This window comes from Amblyomma americanum, chromosome 1, assembly GCF_052857255.1.
Source record: "Amblyomma americanum isolate KBUSLIRL-KWMA chromosome 1, ASM5285725v1, whole genome shotgun sequence".
NCBI classification, from domain to species: Eukaryota; Metazoa; Arthropoda; class Arachnida; order Ixodida; family Ixodidae; genus Amblyomma; species Amblyomma americanum.
The window spans coordinates 461,713,739-461,736,311 of record NC_135497.1 but is presented as its reverse complement, the minus strand read 5'-3'; the positions used below and the strand labels follow the sequence as shown (position 1 = coordinate 461,736,311).

General features: G+C 50.7%; 1 protein-coding gene across 1 annotated transcript; it reads left to right on the top strand.

The window, feature by feature from the left end:
* Positions 1 to 6,959: 6,959 nt before the first annotated feature.
* On the top strand, positions 6,960 to 21,847 carry LOC144126120 (uncharacterized). The gene is made up of 3 exons (XM_077660082.1): positions 6,960 to 7,012; positions 19,949 to 20,609; positions 20,876 to 21,847. The coding sequence occupies exons 1-3, from the start codon at positions 6,960 to 6,962 to the stop codon at positions 21,845 to 21,847; spliced, it is 1,686 nt and encodes a 561-aa protein (XP_077516208.1).
* The last annotated feature ends 726 nt before the right edge of the window (positions 21,848 to 22,573 follow it).

The following is a 22,573-nucleotide window of genomic DNA, read 5'->3' as shown; positions in this document are numbered from 1 at the left end:
ATTGTACCCCAATGGCCCAACCAAAACTCCTCGGATTTATCTAGATTAAGAGCCGCACCTGATGCCTCGCAAAACTGTTCAGTCAAATGCAATGTCTCAAGCACAATCTTTTTGTCAGAAGAGGGCGACATCATCTATACAGGCAAAATCTTAGTTTCGCAGTGCGCGAAGGACAAACCACGGATAGATGTGTAGTTATTAATACTGAGGCAAAAGGGTTCAAGATATAGGGCAAACAGCAAAGGCGATAAGGGACAGCCTTGGCGAACAGATAATTTCAATGGAGTAGATTTGTTTAGCTTTTGGTTAACAATAACCCGTGTTAGGAATCTGTATAGCACAGTCTTATGCCCCTAAGCAAAACATCTCCAATATTTGCATGCTCTAATCCCGCAAACAAGAAATCCCGCCGAACTTTATCAAACTGCTTGGCGAGGTCAATCTGAATTAGAGCTACTTGTCCGATCTCATCTGATACTGTCTCCACTACTGAACGTGCAATATGAATATGGGTTTGGATGCTGCGGCCTCTGAAACCGCAGGCCTGATGCGTGCCTATTAAGTGAGCGACAACTAGCTGCAGACGATTGCAAAGAACCTTTGCAAAAAATTTTTATTCAACATTACAGAGGGAAATTGGACGATATCCCTCAACTGTTTTCAATCGATTTGAATCTGTGCTTTTTTGGAACTAATATAGTACGCCAAGAATATAAAGTGGTGGGCTAATACCAATATCGTAAGAAGCCTGAAAAACTTCCATCAAGGGAGGCGCTAGGCAAGTAGAAAATAATTTTATAGATCTCGCTAGTAATGCCATCTGACCTAGAAGATCTCTGAGCCGTCAGGTCAGAAATGGCAGATTTAATTTCGTCCAAAGTGATAGGCCCGTCCACTAAAGCACGCTGCTCATCGTCAAGTTGGGGCAAGGCTTCGAATAAGTGGCTGTAATCTGATGCCAAGCTTGTGCCCACACAACCACCAAACAGCTTCTAATAATAGTGAAAGAAATCCTCAATATTACCAAGACTTTCGCTGTATGTCCAGCCACCATGCTGAATTTGCAATATTTCATTAGCAAGAGCAGTCTGCCTTTCATCACTCAGGGCCCGACGAGATGGTTGCTCATCCAGAAATCTACGGGCCCTAGATCTTATCAAGGCCCCCTTGTAGCTTTCGGTTTCAAACTGTTGAAGCTATACTTTTACGGCATGATATCTTCTACAAAGGCACCTGGGCTAATCCTCTCCATCTCATTTAGCTCAATCAATGTATGGCCGAGCTCTCGAAGGTGATCTCTCTTCAAAAAACGCGATTCTTGCTGAGGCTTTAATAGAAATGTTTTTGTTTCTTGTTTAAATAAGTCCCATTTTTGCAAAACTGAGAGGTCACCGCGTGACCACGTGTCCTTCACGCAATTAGATACAGCACGTTTGAAGATTTCATCCGAGCAGGCGGCTGTTCAGCTTCCAGAGCTCCCATCGAGGATAGACTATGCGCCGACTGTACCTCCCTATCTGAAGAGACACCATGCAGTGATCACTGAAGAATATGGGCCGCACCCAGTAACCAAAAACGCTGGATAACATGTCTGCTGAAACGTAAATCCTGTCAAGCCGAGCACTAGAAGAGCACTGAAAATGAGAGAAATGCTTGTTCTGTTTCTTATGTTTCCCAACATCCAACGGATTGTATACGCATGCCAAATCAGTGAGCAAAGCAGCAGTAGTGTCATATCGCTTACTTAACACTGCTCGGTATTTATCGCTACAAACACAATTGAAATCACCCAACAGCATAATTTTACGATCCGTAAAAATAGCCTTCTCTCATTCTGCTTTACAGGGGCATAACCACAAAGAATTCACCACTGTACACCCGAAATTGTGAGGTCACAGCAGATAAGTCGCCCGTCGTCATCTGTGCTATACGACACAGCAGTAATTCTCAGTGTGTTAGCCAGGAATAGCATGCACCAACCTGATAAGCATCTCCAATGACTAACGATAACAATGAGTTCTGAAAACAAGGCTCGACAGCAGGTTGAGACTCCTCATCAGAGGACAGCTTGGTTTCCTGGATGGCTGCCACACTCACACCCCATTTGTTTAAAAGATGCCGCAACTGATGTTGCCTTCGACGATTACGCAAACCCCTAATATTAAGGGTAGCGACCTGAATTGCTGTGACGCCCGGCATTTTAGGTGTTTGTATATTGAAGGCCATCCCCTGTACTGGGGCGGCCGGCCTGCAAATCGGCGGCCTGTAGGGCAGACATCGCCCAGCGTTTTGAGGTGACAGTTCCCAATGCAATCACACCAGGTGCCTTCTGCACTTCGCCATCGAAACACACCTCATCATCTGCGGGATGCTTCAAAGGTGCGCTGTTGTCCATCGCCTCTTCGGAGACAGCCAAGGCTTCGGCCCATGAAGCCGAGTGGGCCACGTCACTCGCAACCACGCTGACAGCCGACGGGGCACCGAACACACAAGAAACAGACACTAGAGGCGACACACTGCTGCACTTCAGCGACGAAGGGGAATCGCTGGCACAGAAGGCATGTGGCACATTCACTGGCTGAAGTGCCTCCACTGACTCTACAGCAGAGGCGTACTGCTCTCGTGATCGATAGGTGACAGGTGGCTCCTGTGCAGAAAGCACAGGACGCAAAGTAGCAGACTCGGCCAGACCCGGGTCCGGTGGACTTGGTTCTGGAGACCTGGAGTCCTGTTTGTCTGTACTTGTAGGCGGAGCCTTGCCGTTGTTCGGTGCAGAACCCTTTGGTCCGTCATTTGTTTGGAGCTCATGACTCAGTTCACCCGACGCTTCCACAACATCCGACATATCCATAACGTGCTCTGACACAACTTCATCCTCATGTGCCCAGTTGCCTTGGCGTAACCTATCAGCATAACTCATAACACAATTGTCTACTCTGTGCCCAAAGCGTTGGCACTGGGCGCATCGAGGCGTACGACACTGACGCCGTACATGGCCCACACGGTTACAACAAACACACAGCGGAGGCCTGCCTGGGATCACAACTAACGCTTGTACCCCGAAAACGTAGAGGGTGTGAGGTAATGTACTTGCTGACACTCCGTCCTTGAGCGTGAGCGAGATTTCACGGTTAGCTGTTTCCACCAGCTCTATTCCGGGGCACCGTCACTTCTCACGCTCGATAGTTTGTACAGTTCCAAAAGACTCCAAAGCTTCCACTATCCTCCGGTGCTCCATATAGCGGGAGAACCAAAGAAGCTTAAGCTTCACGTTCTTGGTGTCCGGGTCAAACATGATACGTTTTAGGCCCTTGACGTGGAACTCTGCTTTGTCAATAAGCTTCTGCTTTGAGGAACTGCTCTCGAAGGTAACCATTCAAACGTGGCTCACTTGGTACTGGCCAACAAACAGAATCTGACGGAGGTCCACAATCTGCGCAAGCGCGTCTCGGAAGTCGAGAGCACGGTTTTTTGCGACCCTTGAAGTCAGCATGCAGACCGTCTTGTCCACCTTTCTTGTGATTGTGTCTTATTTTGCGCTAACCTTTGTACATAGAACTATGCCTTGTCTTACCCCTCTAGCATTAATATTTTAGCTTCTCTGTCGTCACTTCTTGTCATTTGCCTCGATTTTTTATTGTATAGCTGTGTTCATTGTTGGCTGCCACTGCTTCCATGTTACGTTTGCTTAGTTTTTACCTTGAAGCATTTTTAAGGTCCGGTCTCTATTTTTTTGCTTTTATTGACATGCTTGCTGGCAGGTGCATTTTTTGGTTTTTAACGCATTTTGTCGTGCACCTCGACTTTTTATAGCCATGTATTACTTGTTGGCTTTCAAGTGCATCACGTTTCATCAAATCCATGGTCTTAGTACTTCCATATTGTGTATTTTCTTGTTTTGTGTTTCACTTTTATGGGCGCGTTTTTTAGTATCGCATTTTATTAGCACCTTTATTTTTTATGTGGAAAAAGAGAGGAGTAAACATTCCTTGGCGCAACTTATTCGCGCTGCTTGTTTTTTCATCCATCTGGGGTTGGCTTGTTATCTGTTCGTCTGTATATTTCGCCTCTTTGTTCGTGCCGTTTTGATCCTGATGATTGACACGTGCTTTAATTTCCCGAGTTTTTTCCTGGTGGGCGGTGGCTCTGAGGGTATATTTGTAAGGCTTTTCCGTTTTTCCAAAATAAAGTTGCAGTTCAGCGCCCGTTTGTCTTTGTTCTGTGTTCCTTCATCCGCGTCTTCTTGCGCTGATAGATCACCATGGAAATCCAACTAGCCCGTCAGTTGATTCCGTCTTATATACATCCGCTACAAATGCCGGGACTTTCCACCTGCTATGTTCTATGAAGCAAAGCTCGAATGTTTATGAGAACGAAGAAAAACGGCTCGAAATAAATTTCTTGGTCGTTTGTATTTTTCAAATCTAGGCATAAACCTCCAGGATTACATAACTCAACAGTCATCTAAGAAATCTCGTCACAAGCATGAACACTACATTGAGCCCATTTTTACTGGCACGAATGCCTATAAGTATTCATTTTCTCTTAATACGATTACTTATTGGAAGGCACTGCCTAATGATTTTCCTTTGCTTTCTTCCCCTGAGTAATTTCAACCGTCGGTTGGCGCTGCCTGTGACGCGCAATGTGGTAGACACTGCGTGTTGCTTCTTTCCTCCTGTTCCTATTTAGCGTTGTATATGTGTTGGTCGTCCTTTTTTTAGTACTTGTTCCATTGTCATTTATGCTTTTTTATGCTATTCAAGGTGGAAGTTGTACTACATTGTTTTGTACTGTGCCTCTCATGTTTGCACCGTATTTGGTCCGCAGTAGGTGATAAAAAAATAAAATAAAAATTTGCTCGTCAATGGTGTGAGCGATTGCGTGGTTCTGATTCTCACTTTCAAGACAAAACCACCTTATTTTGTAAATGCTGCGTTATTGCATAGGACAATGTTGAATTCTACGCATTCATGCCACACAAACTCTGATCCTGCCTAGATTCCCTAGATAAGACGAGCTATGTCAACTCAGCTAGGCTGAGGACTGGCTTCACCTTATCCAAATCGATGATCGTGAACGTATGTCAGATAGGAACGTCCGTGCAAACGGGCGCTGATCAAAGGGGTTACTTTCCATTTCGTCGTCAGCGTCTTCTCTATTTTTTTCTCCCCGTCACATTCGCGGCACCATCGAAAACAGCCTGGTTCACGAATTAGGCATTTAAAAGCCCTGCTTACCTCGGCGCGCGAGCGCTTGGTTACGCGAAATTTTTGTCATAATTCACGCGTTTTTTTTTTCAACAAAAAAAACTAATCTATTGCACACATCAAAACAAAAAACTGATGAATTTGACGCTTTTGTGATGCTTCGCTGGAAGATAGCTAGAAAGTTCTTCCTATATTTATTTCAATTTCTCATTTGAGCAGAATACAAAAATACTGTGACTTACTACATACCGCGGTCGACAACATGTTTGAAACGACCTCCATCCTCTGTGCATCGATATATTTTTAATCTTTTGCTAACGTTAGCTGAGACACCCGGAATATCTTGTACCATGGTCTCAACTAAGCCCTTCTGGGTGCCTGTAGAAGTGTGAATGCCACTTCACATTTTGTCAAAATGTATCCTGAGATCCTTGAATCGGAGACCGCGAAAGGACATCTTTTTGGGTGCCTAGCCAGTGCAGAAGACGTGAGAATGAAGAAGCAGACAAGGCTTTAGCATCTTCAACCAAATATATAGGGTATATTACGCAGATTACTGATCCAGACTTCACACAGTGTAGCAAACTCAGTATAACTGAAGTGTAGGAAAGTGAATAGAAAGATGAAAAAGATAACAAACTACATGCTATTAAACGTCATGCAGGTGACTCACAACCTGATTTTGGGGTTGAGCCTACACTGAATGTCAAGAAGCACGTAGAAAAACCTAGGCCAACCACTTCACTTCCTGTCCTCTCAAGGGGAGGCGTGGTGCGCTTTCAGGGTGACTCCCGATGGACAACGAAGGCAACAGTTCAAGATCATGTAGCTCCACGATCCTGTCTGCTGAGGACTGAAGACCGCAACACAATACGGCTTAACCGGTCATGCATCAGAAAACAAGAGAGGAATTTCTGCAAAGAGACGCGAACGCAGAGCATGAGGGGCGGAGCCAAGTGATATTTATATCTCCAGCGCTATACCTAAGTTCGGCGGAGCATGAGCGTAATGGTGAGGAAGGGAAAACTACTACAGCACGGTAGCTAACTTCGGCGCACAACTTACCAGATCGGAGTATTCCACATGAGCCGACGACCCAGTACAGTTCATACGAGTCGGATGATAATGAAATCAAGTCAAGAATAAGCACCCGATACGGCTGACGATTCGGGAAATCTGCGCAGATCGCACCGCATCAGGCGTGCCCAATCCAGGCTTGAGTAAATGCTCTCAAGACTTTCAACAATTACCCTAGACTTCATTCATATGTGTGTTTCTCTCTACTATACTCTTTGTGCTCTGCTTTCGTTGCTGGACGAAAGGTGCATCGATATGTAGCGCGTTACGCTGTGGTCGTCTAACTACATTGGCTAGGCACGCGGAGTTCAAGAGGAAGCGCCCCGCAATAAAAGTCGTTCGTCTGTTGTCAGTCACAGGGTCAGCGTCTGGTAATTCAAAAGCAGTTGTCTTCTTGGCTTTTGCTAAAAGGCTCTTTAAAGCCCCCTCTTACGTTCCTGGAACTGCGTGCTCTTTTTTTTGGGTACAGCCCCCCCCCCCCCCCCGGACATGACTTCTCCGACCTGAGTGTGCTCAAATCAGCCACGTTTCCCGCGCCCTAGTACCTACGGTAAGGATCTGGCCCCGAACCTCATCCACCTCGACCTGCAGAGCGGTCACGGGAGCACCTCTCATCAAGACTATAGACAGCATGAGATGGAGAATTTTCCGCCGCATGGCTAGCAACCGAACATGAGCCTCTGCGCTGCTTCAAACTGCGGACTGCTGGAGGCTGCATCCCACAGGCGAGCCCGGTGGTTACCCGGGCGGCGCTTTACACTGACCAGCGCGACATCCTCGGGCTCGCACCGGCTCATTTAGGCGTTCAGAGAGCGCGCAAAAATGGCCAAAATTTGACGCGTCACTTCCCACGGCGTGCTGGGGGACAACACACAATTTCTGCATGAAGACGCGACGCTCGCTTGCGCGAGTAACGGATGAAGCTTGTTGCATAGCTTGCCAAATACCTTGAAAGCGAAGGGCTAATTCGTGTTGAAACGGCGAGTGTATAGAGCTCACGTCAGAATTTGAATCTGAATTTCCTGCCCAACGTTTAACAATCTTTTGCGTGATATTGTCTCCTCGGCCATTCTAAGATAGTTAAACTAACCTATCAGTAGTAAGGTGGAAAATTGTGCGAGTTAAATCGGATTCATGGTGAGTGTAGCGCGAAACACAAGCACGAAAGAAAAAGCAAGACGAGACAGGAGACTTCGACGCTAAATCTTTATTGGAAGAGCACAGGATATATACGCACCTCGTGAAAATTTTCTAAAAAGAAAAAGTGGAAGATGCAGGGACCGAAAAGATATGTCACACAAGTGCTATGAATTGAACTTGTTGGCGAACGTTCATATCGCTCGTACTATCTTCGTCCTTGTGTCCCGTCCTTCGTGCTGTTTTAAATAAATATATATGTTAGTCATTTCGCGGTCAGACGAACTCATAACTTGCATGTATAAGACTCTCCCTGCGTAGAAACGTAGCATGCCTCGGTAATCTACCGTGAAAGTCGTCCTGTATGCCTTAATAAAACATCTCCTTGCTCATACAGGAGACTAAAATCTTGCATTCCCAGCACTGGACAACCAGGTGGGAAGTCTTGGATCCTGTGAGCGATTCCAGATGAGGCTCTCTCGACAACGCAATGAGATCTGCTTGCGAAAAACTTTCAAAAGGAAATCCATGGGAATGTCGAAAATAATTACATGACAAAAAGAAAATAGTGGCCCTGAAGTACGAACACCGGTTTTTGCACATTCTCAGCAATGTGGCCCGCCGCGGTAAAGTGCATGTAGTTTTTTGCCCCAAAGAAGCCATCGAAAGTTTTCGGTGTGAGAAGCAGAGGAAGCGACAAAATAGAAATTATGTAAAACGTGTCATTGGTGAGGGTTCGTTCGTTAAAAATCGGGTATGGTGTACGAACGCCCGGTTTCTTGTACCGAGACCAACATAAGTAAAACCAAGCGTTGCCTGAACGTGTGTCTAAAAGAGCATAAAAAATCGCACTCAAGATGTCATTACATCTGGTTAGCCACTGCCAGAAATGCAAAGGTTGTAGCCCACTTTATGAACAAGCAGAATTTTTAGTAAAACATAAGGTGCCACTTTCAAGCGAGATTATCGAGGCTTTTCGCATTTCTGTACGCAGGGAGAATCTCGTACAAGCACACCATAAGTTGCTGTGATTGCAAATGAACAACCATATCTAGAACACAGGTCGAAGTAGTTTACTTCTGGTGTTCCTTTATTGTGACAGCGATGTGTTCTTGGTTTGGTATATAGGGCTTTAATGTCCCAAGGCATGTTAGGCTACGAAAGAAGCCGTCCACGGACGTCAACGATTACCCACAATGTTTCCCATAACCATTAAAGCAGCAGGCGTCGAATCAATATTTTCATCTCTAAAACCATCTTCCACTCCTGGGCACAATTTCTACAATGCGAAAATTTTGAAAACAAGAGCAGTTATTCTTCAATTGTTTTAGCAACGATTTTCCAGCAGTCGCTCGAAAAAGGTTCCTTGCCTGCTGAATGGAAGGCCGGGAAGGTGATCCCCCTCCTTAAATTAGGTGACAAGCATTGTCCTTATAATTACTGTCCTATTTCGCTCACTTGCATTCCATGTAAAATTCCCGAGCATGTACTTGCCTCAAATCTTCCTAGCTTTCTCGAAGCTAATTCATTTTTTTCAACTGCGCAAAATGGTTTCCGCAAGACATATTCATGTGAAACACAACTAGTAACATTTACGCAGAAGCTAAACGTCGTCCTTGACCGCTGTTCACTTTCCGACTGTATATTTTCAAATTTTTCGAAAGCGTTTGATAAAGTGTGTCATAATCTTCTGTTTAAGTTTAATCGACTTAACGTCGATCCCAAGCTGCTTCTTTGGCTCGAGTGCCTTATTTTTAACCGTGCACAATTTGTTTATGCTAATGACTCAACCTCGCAGCCTAATAGAGTACATTCTGGCGTACCTCAAGGGTCTGTACTTGGTCCTCTTCTTTTTTTAATTTTCAATCATGATCTACCCTATTTTGTTTCCTCTAATATTCACTTATTCCCTGATGATTGCGTGATCTTAGGGAAATAATAAGTGACAATGGCATATCTTATCTTCAAGCAGACCTTAACGCTATCTCTATTTGGTGCCAATCATGGTCAATGGAATTAAACATTAAAAAATGTAAATTTCTGGATGTGTCAAGAACTTCTATTCAGCTACCTTCTTACCACTTTAACAATGTCCCTCTATATCCTGTTTCATCTTACAAATATCCTGGTGCTCATATTACTAGCAACCTCTCTTGGTCCATTTACATTTCTTTCGTAATTAATAATGCTAATCGCATGCTGGGATATCTAAAACGTAATTTCTCTAAGGCACCTTCATCATTAAAACTATTGTTATATAAGTCACTGATCCGCTCAAAGCTCGAGTATGCTGCAGCAGTGTGATGACCCCCATAATGCGCAGGTCCACACGGGACGGAGAGGCAAAGAGACACCGTATGGCTCAGTTTAAACAAACAGGTATATTCAATAATTACACATGATTAAGATTCAGAGGCTGGGGCGTCCGAGCTTACGTGCCGACGACTTCATGGGGGCGATGGAGTGGCTCCGGAGTTGGGCTCGAGCGGTTGCTGGCAGAAGCTGCACGCCGTCGGGCTTCGGCGCTGAAGGCCCTCTTGGCGAACGATCTCGTCCTGAGCGTCCTTCTTCCGTACTGCTTCTCGATTTTTATATCCTCTTCTCCACACCCCCTAGGGTGAGGACGCCCACGCCGGAGGGGAAGGAGGGGGGGCTAGGGCTTTCACTTGGGCGCACAAACATACCACCGCACTTATTGTCTCGCCCCCCTCACGTGTTGAGTCCGAGGGAAAGAATGTTGTCTTCGAGGTAGCGCATAGCGTCGGCTGTGGTAAGGCGCGCTCTGGCCCGCTGACAGTTCCCGCGGGTCACCGGCCTCCATTCTCCATCCATCAACTGACACTCGCTCCTCAAGGTAAGGCGCGCTCTGGCCCGCTGACAGTTCCCCCTTCCTGGAATGTGCTCGCGAGGGCCGCCCCTGGAACCGCCACGCCAATTGGGGAGGATAAGCCCGTTTCCCCGCGGCGACGGCGGCGGGTCCCTTTGTTCTGGTCGTCACTCAAAGAGCATAGCTGGGTAATTGATGATGCCGCTGTCACGGCGGCGGGTCCCTTCGTTCTGGTCGTCACTCAAAGAGCATGGCTGGGTAATTGATGATGCCGCTGTCATCTGGGTCTCCGTCTACGCCGCGCCGTCGAACGCGGAACCTCGTAGCACACACAAGGAATGTACCTCGTAGCACACACAAGGAATGTACCTCGTAGCACACACAAGGAATGTACCTCGTAGCACACACAAGGAATGTCACACTCGCTCACCCTCCAGAAGAATGTTCTCCGAACATTTGAGTCCACGCAGCTCCCCTTGTCTTTCTGAATCGCCTCGCACAGTGCGTCCGACAAAACACTTTTCGCTGCACTCAACACCACTGCACAACACCATATGCCTCCGCTGTCATAACTGGCGTCTCCAGGGGCAGCACTGATCTTCTTTTACAGATAAACATGAAACTCAGCACCCAAGCCTCTCCTTTCTAGTCCAAACTGGACGAAATAAATTTACCACAGTTACAAAGGAGCTCCCACTTCTACCACGATCACGGCACAGACAAAAATATAGATAACGAAAGGAAGTAGGGCAGGTTCTGCATGCGCTTCGCATGCTCTCCTGTGAAGGTGTTACTTAATGACAGAAAGGTTTAACTACCAACTCCGATAACTTAACACATAAGCACATAGCAATGTTATGAGCTGTGGCATTACACAATTCTAACCAGTTCAAAACTCCGCTCTCTTTACGCCATTAGTCCGACTTAGCTTTCCGATTTCGCAGCGGATATCGGCCTTCATGAGTCATACTAAGTAAGTCTGTGACCCTTTGTCTGCTTTGGGACTCGCGAGGGCTCGTGGCAGGAGCCTCTCCTGGCGTTATCTGCGCGGCAACCTCGCGCGATTCTTCTTCTAGCAATGCATGAAGTAAATCCGGTGGCATTCCGGCCGTTACCTCTGGAGCCTGCCGAACAAATGCAGGAGAGGGCGTTTCTTGCGAACTATCTGCGCGCTCCGCTTCACTTCTGTCCCCATCAAAATCCGCGCTTTCCCTTTCCTCATTTCGTGAATACTGAACCGGTGCCGACTTGAGGCGATTTGCGTGTATCCTTATCAAGCGCCGGTTTACGTCTCGGACTCTGAAGTTTACCGGAGAAAGCTTCTCGACAACCTCGCACGGTCCTCTCCACTTCGTCTGGAACTTACGAGCTAGCCCAATCTGCCTTTGGCAGTTTTCAATGTACACGCTGTCCCCCACATTAAACGGCGCGTCTCTAGCACTGCGATCGTGCACCTCCTTCCTGCGCTTCGCCGCTTTCTTTAAGGCCTCCTTTGCGATGTCCCTCGCCACTTGCAAGCGCGATTCTAGCTCAACCTTATAGTCGTCCAGTGAAGCGTATGGGACACGACGGGGGCCCTCTGGCACTTCACTAGGCTGGTCCGGGTCTCGGCCGTAGAGAAGAAAGAATGGCGATTCGCCCGTGCTCTCGTGTGCTGCGGAATTGTAGGCAAACATTGCATACGGGAGCCACAAGTCCCAGTCCCGCTGGTCGCGCGAAACAAAATGCGACAGGAACCCGGCCACGGTTTGGTTCAGTCGCTCCACCGCGCCGTTGCAAGCCGGATGGTACGGTGTTGTCTGCTTCTTAGCGATCTTAAGCAGCTCGCAAACTCTCCTCATTAGCTGCGACACGAAGTTCGTTCCCCGATCTGTCAAGAGTTGCCTCGGGGGTCCATGTCGGAGCACGATCTGTTCGACAAATGCTCTTGCAACCGTGTCTGCCTTCTGATCTGGGAGTGCTACCGCTTCCGCGTATTTTGAAAGGTGATCGACAAATACTAAAATGTACCTGTTTCCGGAAGTGGTCGTGGGCAATGGGCCCATTATGTCCATACCTGTCCGCTCGAAGGGAGCCGAAACCTCAGAGAACGGCTGAATTGGAGCTGGTCTTCGTCCCTTGGGTGTTTTTCTTTCGAGACAGGAATGACACTTCGCACAGTAGTCTCTAACATCCTGTCGCATGCCACTCCAAAAGTACAAACGCTCCACACGCCTGCGTGTCTTCGCTACGCCAAAATGACCGGCGCATGGCGCATCGTGAAACGCGCGAAGAACCCTTTCTGTCCACGACCGAGGTATGACGACTCTCTCCCAAGCGGTTTTCTCTGGTCTCCCTTTCCTGGTTGGCCTCGTGCGCCGACACAGGGTGCCGTCTTTGTCAATGAAATAACCTAGCTGTTCGGGGTGAGACGGTGCGCCCTCTAAGCTTTCGATTATTCGCTTCAGGTCAGGATCTTTGCACTGCTCTGTGCGTAATTCGGCGGGGTCGACTACGGGGACAAACTCATCTATAGCTGCCACGGCAGCTGTGCGGCTGAGTGCATCAGCATTCAGATGTGTCTTTCCTGACTTGTGCTCAACTTCAAAGCAGTATTCCTGCAGGTGTAGAATCCATCTAGCGAGTCGCGAGCTAGGGTCCCTGACACTCATCACCCATTTCAGAGGATGGCAGTCTGTGACTAGCTTGAATTTGCGGCCGTAAAGGTAGCATCTGAAGTGCTTTACTGCCCAGACAACGGCGAGGCACTCCCTTTCCGTAGCTCCGTACTTTTGCTCTGTGGGGCTCAGCTGTCGGCTAGCAAAAGCAACGGGATGTTCTTGGCCCTCGATAACCTGAGATAGCACGGCACCAACTGCGAACTTTGACGCATCTGTGGCCATAACGAAGGGCAAATTAAAATCCGGGTGGCGCAACAGCGGTGCACTCATTAGCTTCCTTTTCAGGGCCCCAAAAGCATTCTCCGCGTTTTCGTCCCAGCGAAAGGCGACATTTTTGGCTGTTAAGGCGGTGAGCGGCTTAGCGAGCTTGGCGAACTTCTCTATGTGCCTTCGGTAGTAACCGATCAGGCCGAGAAACTGCCGGACCTGGCGGACGCTAGTCGGGGATGGAAAATCCGAGACACACCTTAGTTTCTCAGGGTCCGGTCGCACGCCGTCAGCTGAAACAACGTGCCCGAGGTATTTCACCTCGTTTTTGAGGAATTGGCACTTAGAGGGCTTCAGCTTGAGACCCGCTGCTCTTAGTCGCACCAAAACCTGCTCAATATCGCGCAAATGGTTATCAAAACTGTCACTGTATATGATAATGTCATCCATATACACGAAGCACAGCCTCCCCAGAAGACCTGCCAGGATAACATCAGCGGTTCTCTGCCAGACAGCAGGGCTGTTGGCCAGACCCATCGGCATTCTTTTCCATTCATAGTGCCCTGAGGGCGTGTTGAATGCCGTTTTCTCGGCATCTGCCGGATCCATTGCTATCTGCCAGAATCCCGCCGCCATGTACACTACCGTGAAGTACCTGGCAGAGCCCAGCTGAGAAAGCATCTCCTGTATATTGGGGATGGGGTATGGATCGATGCGAGTTACGGCATTTAGTTTGCGGTAGTCCACTACCAATCGATACGAGCCATCTGGCTTTTCCACCAATAGTGCTGGTGCTCCCCAGGGTGACTTTGAGTGTTCGACAATGCCGCGATCAATCAGATCCTGCACCTGCCGCTCTATCTCCTCACGTTGGGAGTAAGGAATCCTGTACGCACGCTGGTAAACGGGCGATGAAGTGCCGGTTTCTATCCTGTGCTTTATAACGCCACAGCAGCCCAAATCCAGGTTGGACGCGGCGAATACCTCCGAGTAGTCGTTCAGCAAACCAGCCAGAGCCTCCCTCTCCCTGGATTTTACGTGAGAAAGATCGAACGACACCTTTGGAGCAGCCGAAGGACTAGCATTCTCTACAGTTGCGAGTACCGTATCGGTGGGCTCACGTTTCTCTATCGCAGAGATGAAGAAAGCCAATGTTTTGTTCTTGGGAAGGCTCAGTGGCTGCTGGCTACAGTTAACCACCCGTAGGGGCACTCTGTGGGCGTCATTAACTGTCACGAGGCACGCGGCTGCCTTCAGGCCATTGCTGAGAGAGTCGACCGGCTCAAGCACTCCCACGGCGCCGCTCTCTGCATCTGAAGGCACAAACGCGTACAAAATGTGCTCCGACCAAGGAAGGACGACCGCCTCATCGATCAGCCTGACGGCAACCCGCGAATATACCTTCTCCAATGATCCCACTGTTTGACGGGTGTCAATATCGGTAACGCGAATCTTAGCCCCTCTCCTGTTCAAAAACGGAACTTTTGATCCGCCCGCATTAACCTCTTCCTCAGAGAATGAGACTACTACCTTCCCTTTTCTCAAAAAATCCTGCCCTAATATACCTGACACTCCGTTTGGCAGAGACACCGTGTCCGAGCATACGTAGCAGGGGTGCTCCAATGCAATTCCGCCGAGAGAGAAGTGTAACCGGTAGAGTCCACTTATGCCAAGAGGATCCCCCGTTATGCCTACAAATTTGGTTGCCATACCACCAGACGCTTCCAACACCTCGCGGTCCCCCTTCCTTCGAAGCGTGTTAAAACTGCTCTCCTTAAGCAATGTCACCTTTGACCCCGTATCTATCAACAATTCTATGCAACAACCATTTAACTTGCAACGCACAACAGGGCATGCCTCGTCGGCCACACAAACTACCACCACCTCATCATCCACTGCTCCCTCCCCACGCTCCTCAGGCTGGGGAGGACTATCTAGTTTTTTGTCTCGGTATCTGGAGCCCCGCTGTAGGCTTGCTTAGGGCGTGTCTCGCCTGCTTCTCTTTGTGGCTCCCCACGGCGCACGTTTTGGCAGAACCTGGCGATGTGTCCGCGACCCTGGCAAGCGAAGCATACGATTTCTTCAAACTCTCGCATACCGCGCCTGTAGCTTTGTGGCGGTCTCCGGTTTCCAGCGAATGGGCGCTGTTGAGCGCGCGCTTCAACCTGGCGTTCTACCTGCTGAGATAGCAGCTGTTCTAAGCGATCTAACCGCTCTGTCAAGAGAGCAACCTCAGGGTTGAGCACCGCTCTCTCTATGACGCGTACTCTCGCTGCGGCTGTCGTTAACGCCTCATTTTGTTCCTCATCCAATGCGGCCTCCACGGCTTGGTCGAAATTGCTCGGCTTGCGCGAGAGCACGAACCGGTGCACGGGGTCTTGCAGACCAGCCACGAACAAAGCGGTCATTTCCTCTTTAAGTATATCCTCCGCGTATTTCTTCTTAAGCTGGTCTCCTTCCTCCTCCCTGCTTAACGTATCGCGCGCTAAGCGCTGAAGCCGCGACGCAAACGTTCGCACGTCCTCCCCTACCATCTGTCCGGCGTCACGGAACCTCTGTACTCGCACGTGACGTGGTTCAGTGTCAAAATGCTCAAACGCGAGCTTCTTAAATTCCGCAAATGATTTTGTGGATTTTACTTTTTCGTCTCGCCATGCAAAATCATGAGCAGCTCCTGCCATCTTACACCTCGCCATTCCCAGCATTTGAGCATCGGACCATCCCCCCATTTTCCCAATCTCTCCTAGCATGGAAAAGAAATCGCAGATTGGAACCCCTGTCTTATCTCCCGTAAACGTCGGAGTGACGCTTCCTAATGCCAGCATGCTTGCTCCGAGCGACGGCTGTGGAGTGGGAGCTCCCTCAGATAAAGACATTTTTTTTTCAAGCCCTCCGGTGCCTCAAGCCTCTCAAATGGGGGTAAAAGTCCCACAATCAGTCCCGTGATTCCCTTTTGATTACAATTTTGAAGTCATGAATGTCGCAGCATTCAGAGGACATTTGCTTTTGAGACCCCACTTCTGACACCAGTGTGATGACCCCCATAATGCGCAGGTCCACACGGGACGGAGAGGCAAAGAGACACCGTATGGCTCAGTTTAAACAAACAGGTATATTCAATAATTACACATGATTAAGATTCAGAGGCTGGGGCGTCCGAGCTTACGTGCCGACGACTTCATGGGGGCGATGGAGTGGCTCCGGAGTTGGGCTCGAGCGGTTGCTGGCAGAAGCTGCACGCCGTCGGGCTTCGGCGCTGAAGGCCCTCTTGGCGAATGATCTCGTCCTGATCGTCATTCTTCCGTACTGCTTCTCGATTTTTATATCCTCTTCTCCACACCCCCTAGGGTGAGGACGCCCACGCCGGAGGGGAAGGAGGGGGGTAGGGCTTTCACTTGGGCGCACAAACATACCACCGCCCTTATTGTCTCGCCCCCCTCACGTGTTGAGTCCGAGGGAAAGAATGTTGTCTTCGAGGTAGCGCATAGCGTCGGCTGTGGTAAGGCGCGCTCTGGCCCGCTGACAGTTCCCGCGGGTCACCGGCCTCCATTCTCCATCCATCAACTGACACTCGCTCCTCAAGGTAAGGCGCGCTCTGGCCCGCTGACAGTTCCCTTGTCCTGGAATGTGCTCGCGAGGGCCGCCCCTGGAACCGCCACGCCAATTGGGGAGGATAAGCCCGTTTCCCCGCGGCGACGGCAGCGGGTCCCTTCGTTCTGGTCGTCACTCAAAGAGCATGGCTGGGTAATTGATGATGCCGCTGTCACGGCGGCGGGTCCCTTCGTTCTGGTCGTCACTCAAAGAGCATGGCTGGGTAATTGATGATGCCGCTGTCATCTGGGTCTCCGTCTACGCCGCGCCGTCGAACGCGGAACCTCGTAGCACACACAAGGAATGTACCTCGTAGCACACACAAGGAATGTCACAGCAGTTTGGGATCCCTTTCAACAAAACCTAAATCACTCATTAGAAATGGTACAAAAGAATTCTTTTCGTTATATTCTTTGCAATTTTAACCGAACTGCCAGCATTTCTGCAATGAAACTAAATATCAGCTTGTCATCGTTAGCATCTCGCCGTAAAGCCCTTAGACTTTCAATTTTTCACAGGATATTTCTTCATCCCTCCCTTCGCGACGAACTGATCTCCCCTCCCCAATACATTTCATCAAGGTTAGATCACAGTAACAAGTCGGAATTCCATAATGCAAAACCAATGCCATGTTTAAGATATTCATCCCGCACACAGCTGTTGAGTGAAATCACCTTCCCGCATCAACCGCTACCACTGATGACAACAAACACTTCAAGACCGCTTTAGAGAACACTGTATAAATAAGAGCACCTGATTCTTTTATTCTTTTTTCTTGTTGCACTGCCATTTTTTTTTCACTGTATTGCTGCACAGTACGTATCTTATATTTTATAACATTGTATAAGTTGGCCATCTGATTCTCTTTGTTGCATTAAAAAAATGTTTCTTTTCCTGAATTGATGCACTGTATGTACTTTATTGTATTCTAATAATCAGCACATCAATAACCCATTAGATAATATTGTATGACTAGGAGCCTTCATTTCTGTATTACTAATTTCTTTGCTACTTTGTATGTTGTCTCTTTTTATTTTTTTGTAACCACTCTCCTATGTAATGCCTCTAGCCCTGGGGTAAATGAAATAAATAAATAAATAGTAGTGAAGGGCTTCGAAAATTTTGACCACATGGTGTTCTTTAACGTGCACTGACATCGCACAGTACACGGTCCTCTCGAATTTCGCCTGCATCGAAATTCGACCACCGCACCGCGATCGAAGCAGCGTCTTTCTGGTCAGCAGCCGAGCGCCATAACCACTGAGCCACAGCGGCGGCAGAGATTGTGTTCTAGATGGTGCACCATGTCTATTGTTACTGAGCCTTCCTCCTCAATTGAATATCTTGCCCAGCGCTATTGGTGTTATCGTGTTGATCGCCATCTTTCCTCTGTTTCTTTTCAGAAATTTTTCACGAGGTGAGTTTATATTTCGGTGTTCTTCCTATGAAGATTTAGAAGCGAAATAGCGCCCGCATCCTGTCTTTCGCGCTACCTTCACCATGAATGTAACCTCTCAGCGAACCGCTAATTGTGCGTAATGTTGCTAGCCGCTGTTCGAAATGAGACTTGGCAGCGAAAGAGCGTTGAAAGCATTTGCGGATTTCGCGCTGATGGTGCATGGCCTGACTCTTGGCCGGCGGAACCTTGGTTGCATAGCAGACTTCGTTTGCATCAGTATATGGTTTTTACTCTACTACATTTCATTACCGTTAGCTTGCTGGATCGCTCGGTCGGTCGGAAACGCTTTAATTGAAGCAAAAGACAACTTCTCGCTTGTGGAAAAGACTTGCACCTTCCCTTTACGAGGTCTTTACCACCGTAGCAAATTCCACAGGCTGCACCAGTATACAGTGGAAAAAATACAACCGAGATCAATACAAGTAAGGAAAGAACACAATAAGAGTTCAAGAAGACTTTCTACACCGTCATTCTATTCACTCAGCTACTGACGGCGAATGCGACTGTTTGTTTGATTATTTTTTTTGGTTCTCGTAAAACATACTCTCTCTTGTGCCTCACAAAATAGGGCCTTCAGTTTTTCGCAATTCCGCAATGGCAGATTGAGTAAGGAAATAATTTTTGTGCTGTTGCGGCATATTTGTTGCAAAAATATAAATTAACTGACATTTGTGCTTAAACACTTCTGAAGTGTGGAAACAATAATTTAACGCATTGGTAACCTCAAATTCGAGACCTGGTATGAAGTTATTAGTCCTCTTAATTTGGTTTTATGCTTCGTGCTGAGAAAATATAAAGCGCCAAAAACATAGTTCTGTAAGGGGTACGCATCTTTCTGCGTGACTGCATTCAATCGCCTGTAGTCCACGCACAAGCGCGAGCTACCGTCCTTTTTGGTGACGAGTATGACTGGGAACCCCCAGGGACTCGTTGAGCGACGAACAATGCCCGCATCAAGCAGCTCTTGCAGCGCCGCGTCAATCGCCTGCCGTTTGGCGGGGCTGACCGGTCTGGGATTGGATTTCGAAGGCTGTGCGTCCCCTCTTTCGATGCGGTGCTGCACCAGTTGCGTGCAGCCGGGGCGGTCCGTAAATATCTCCTCGAAGTCGCTTAACAAGGAGAATATGCGGCCGCGCTCACGCTCCGTCAAGTCACCCGCGTTCGCGAGGAGACCGTGTAATTTGTCGTCCTTGTCCGCACAAAAGGCGCGGGGTCGGGGACAGGCCGCAGCTACTGACTCCAGCGGCTGGGGGGGAGCGTTGTTCGCTCGGGAGGCATTCCTCATCTCCCCTTCGGCGTTAAGGCGCGCTCAAATTAGCGGGAAAACGCGCAACGCAGGGCGTTTTCCGCGTGCCGCTTCCCGCCCAAGCCGGTTTTTCTCCCGCGGACAGCCTGCTGTGCCGTCCCGTGGAGCGATGGGTTCGGTACCTATTTTTCCCGTGCCCCTGACGAGAACAGCCAATGGGCGCCGACCGTGAACCGTGACGTCGGTCCCAGTTCAGTGACCCCGCCGGCGGAGGCGGAGGCTGCGCGCGTCCGGCCGGCCGGCCGGCCGGGCACTCGGCGGCTGCTTTGCCAGGGCGACGGGAGGGGAGCTAGCAGACGATCAAGACGACGACGCGAGAAAAGGGTGCGCTTTCCAGTCTTCTCTAGTGTCACGTGACTATCCCCTTCTCTTTCTGCTCGTTGGGGTCCTCCCTCAGCGCCTCCTCTCTCCACATTCCAAGACAACCGCAGCGAGAAAACGCGCGCAGTGTGAGCGTGACACGCTCCCACACAGTGTGATCCACGAGGCCCTGAGCCGCCTGGGAGTCACTGGCCCTCTGCTGGCGTTTATCCAAGCCTTCCTCCAGGGCCGCACCTTCCGGGTTCGAGTCGGCGGACAACTAAGCTCCCCACGGCCCGTCGCCGCAGGAGTACCACAGGGCTCAGTGCTGAGCCCATTCCTATTCAACCTGGCCATGGCAGGACTACAAGCCTCCCTCAAATCCAGGTCCTCCCACCGGGTGAGGTGCTCTGTCTATGCAGACGACGTGGCCCTGTGGGTGAGGGGCACACCCAGGAGGATCCGTTCTATGCGTACATCTCTCCAGAGGGCCCTGAATGCTGCACAGGCCTACCTATCGTCCATCGGCCTCACAGTGTCCCCGGCAAAGACGGAGGCCCTGCTGTACCACCCCAGAGGGCGTCGGGCGCACATCACCACCCTGCGGCTAGGTGCGGATGGGCTCACGTGGCGGAACCAGGTGAAGTACCTCGGCCTCCTGATCGACCGACGCCTCACCTGGCTTCCTGCGGTGGGGGCCCTCCTGCCTCGTCTACGACGAATCGACCAGGCTGTCCAGCGCCTCCAGGCCAGGGACAAGGGCTGCTCTCCTTCCTGGGCCCTCCGCCTCTACCACGCAGCGGCCACGTCTCTAGTGACATATGCCCTCCCGCTGGTGACCCTGCCACCTGCCCGCCTTCGGACTCTAGAGCTTGGACACCGCTCCGTCCTGCGGCAATGCCTGGGCCTCCCGCGTATCTCCCCCATCGCTGCCACTCACGCGGAAGCAGGGTCCTGGCCGCTGTCCCTCCTGCTCCTGAACCGCCTATACCATGCTCCAGACGGAAGGGCCCTCCTGTCTCGGCTCCGCCGAGCACCGGACTCCCGCATGGGGCTCCTGTATAGCACTTTCCACAGGCTCTTCGGCCCCCTGTCAACCAGGCACCATTCCCGCCCCCACCAACAAGGCCGCCGCTTCCCATCTCGGTGGACATCCGGAGCTGCAGTAGGCGCCGTACACCTGTTGCTGCCCTGCAGCAGACTGCTGCCACCCTGCTGCAGGAGTCCCTGGGAGGACATCTCCAGGTCTACACCGACGGCTCGGTACTTCCAGCAACAGGCCAGGCCGCAGAGGCCTGCGTAGCACCGGCCTTAGGTGCAGCACTGTCGTGCCACCTGCGGTTCCCAGCCAACTCCACGGCGGCTGAACTGGCGGGCCTCCACCTGGCAGCAGACCTGCTCCTCCTGCTGCCTGGACAGCAGCCCGCAGTCATCTTAACCGACTCAAGAGCAGCCCTCCAGCTGCTGCGCCAGCACCAGCCCAGACAGCACACGGTGGCCAACCTCAAGGCCCGACTTATGGCCATCCAGGATGCTGGCCGTCCGGTCTCCCTCCAGTGGCTGCCTTTACACGTTGGCATCACTGGGAACGAGGCTGCGGATCAGCTGGCCGGAGCCGCCCACACCAATGGCTCCCCGGTGTCCTCAAAAGTAACGCAGCTGGACTTCGCCCGTCCTGCTCTTCGGCAGGCCGTACGGGCCCTCCACCCCGATCCCCGCGTGGCCTCAGGAGTCCGCTTCATGCGGGTACCCGACTGCCTGCCACGGAGGGAACGGGCCCTAATCCTGCGACTACGAACGGGCTGCTCATGGACACAGGCCCGGCTACACCGACATGGCAGAGCCCCGTCCCCGGCCTGCTCCTTCTGTGGGGCAGACGAGACTCTGGGCCACCTCCTCTGTGCCTGCCCGAACCTAGAGGCCGCCCGGCGTGACATGACTGCAGGGTACCGCAACCTAGGGCTGCCCTCCTACTCGGACCAAGACCTGCTGCACCCAAAGCGCAGCCAGACTGAGGCCTTCCGACTGCTGCTGGAATTCCTACAATCTACGGGATTCGCCACTCGGCTATAAGCCTGGCTCGCATCCCGTGATCCAGAACACGGCCCATATTTCATGGAAACCCCCAGCTGTCGGCGCAGCTGATGACTTTGGCGGCAGCTTGTTCACCACCTCGACACCTGCCGTTGTGCCCTGAACGGGAGTGCGGGGCCCCGACGCGCCGTCTCCCATGGCGGTATCCCCCTGCTGCTGTCCTGAAGCAGCCCCCCGGCGGTACGACCAGGCCCGCATCCCGAGATCCTGGACACGGCCGCCGGTCCCTTGTGCGCCAGCCCGCTGGCGCCCCAGCTGTAACCACAGCTCCTGCGCGCCGCCGGAAACGGCGGTTTTCCTTAGCGCACCCCTCCGCGCTGCTACCCTGTAGCAGTTTACCCCGCGGTCCTCATCGGCTGCCACATGGTAGCCTCCTGCAGCCAACCCGGCTGAGCTGTAGTCATCGCCCACCTCCGCCCAGCCTTTCGGCCGGACCGGGGAAATGAGCTGCCTGCCTCCTGCAAGCCCCCGACGTGCACGCGCCACTCCCAGTGCGTGCCGTTCACCCTCCCCAGTTGTGGCTACTGCTGCTGCTGGGACCTGCCTTCCTGGACACCACGGACCACCAGCGCGCGTTGCAAGCGGACATCCCCCTCCCCACATCCCCTTTCCCCATCCCCGCTCCAAGCTGTGCCCCCGCGATATGGGTGGCAGAAATCGAGCACATTCCCCCCACATAGCCACAAGAAGAAGAAGTCATTCTGA

Excerpts from the sequence above, each read along its gene's own strand:
- LOC144126120 (XM_077660082.1), top strand. The coding sequence starts at position 6,960 with ATGAGCCTCTGCGCTGCTTCAAACTGCGGACTGCTGGAGGCTGCATCC. Across the intron at positions 7,013-19,948 it reads CTGGAGGCTGCATCCCACAG|TGTGATCCACGAGGCCCTGA; the intron begins GCGAGCCCGGTG and ends GCTCCCACACAG. Across the intron at positions 20,610-20,875 it reads TGACATATGCCCTCCCGCTG|GCACCATTCCCGCCCCCACC; the intron begins GTGACCCTGCCA and ends CCTGTCAACCAG.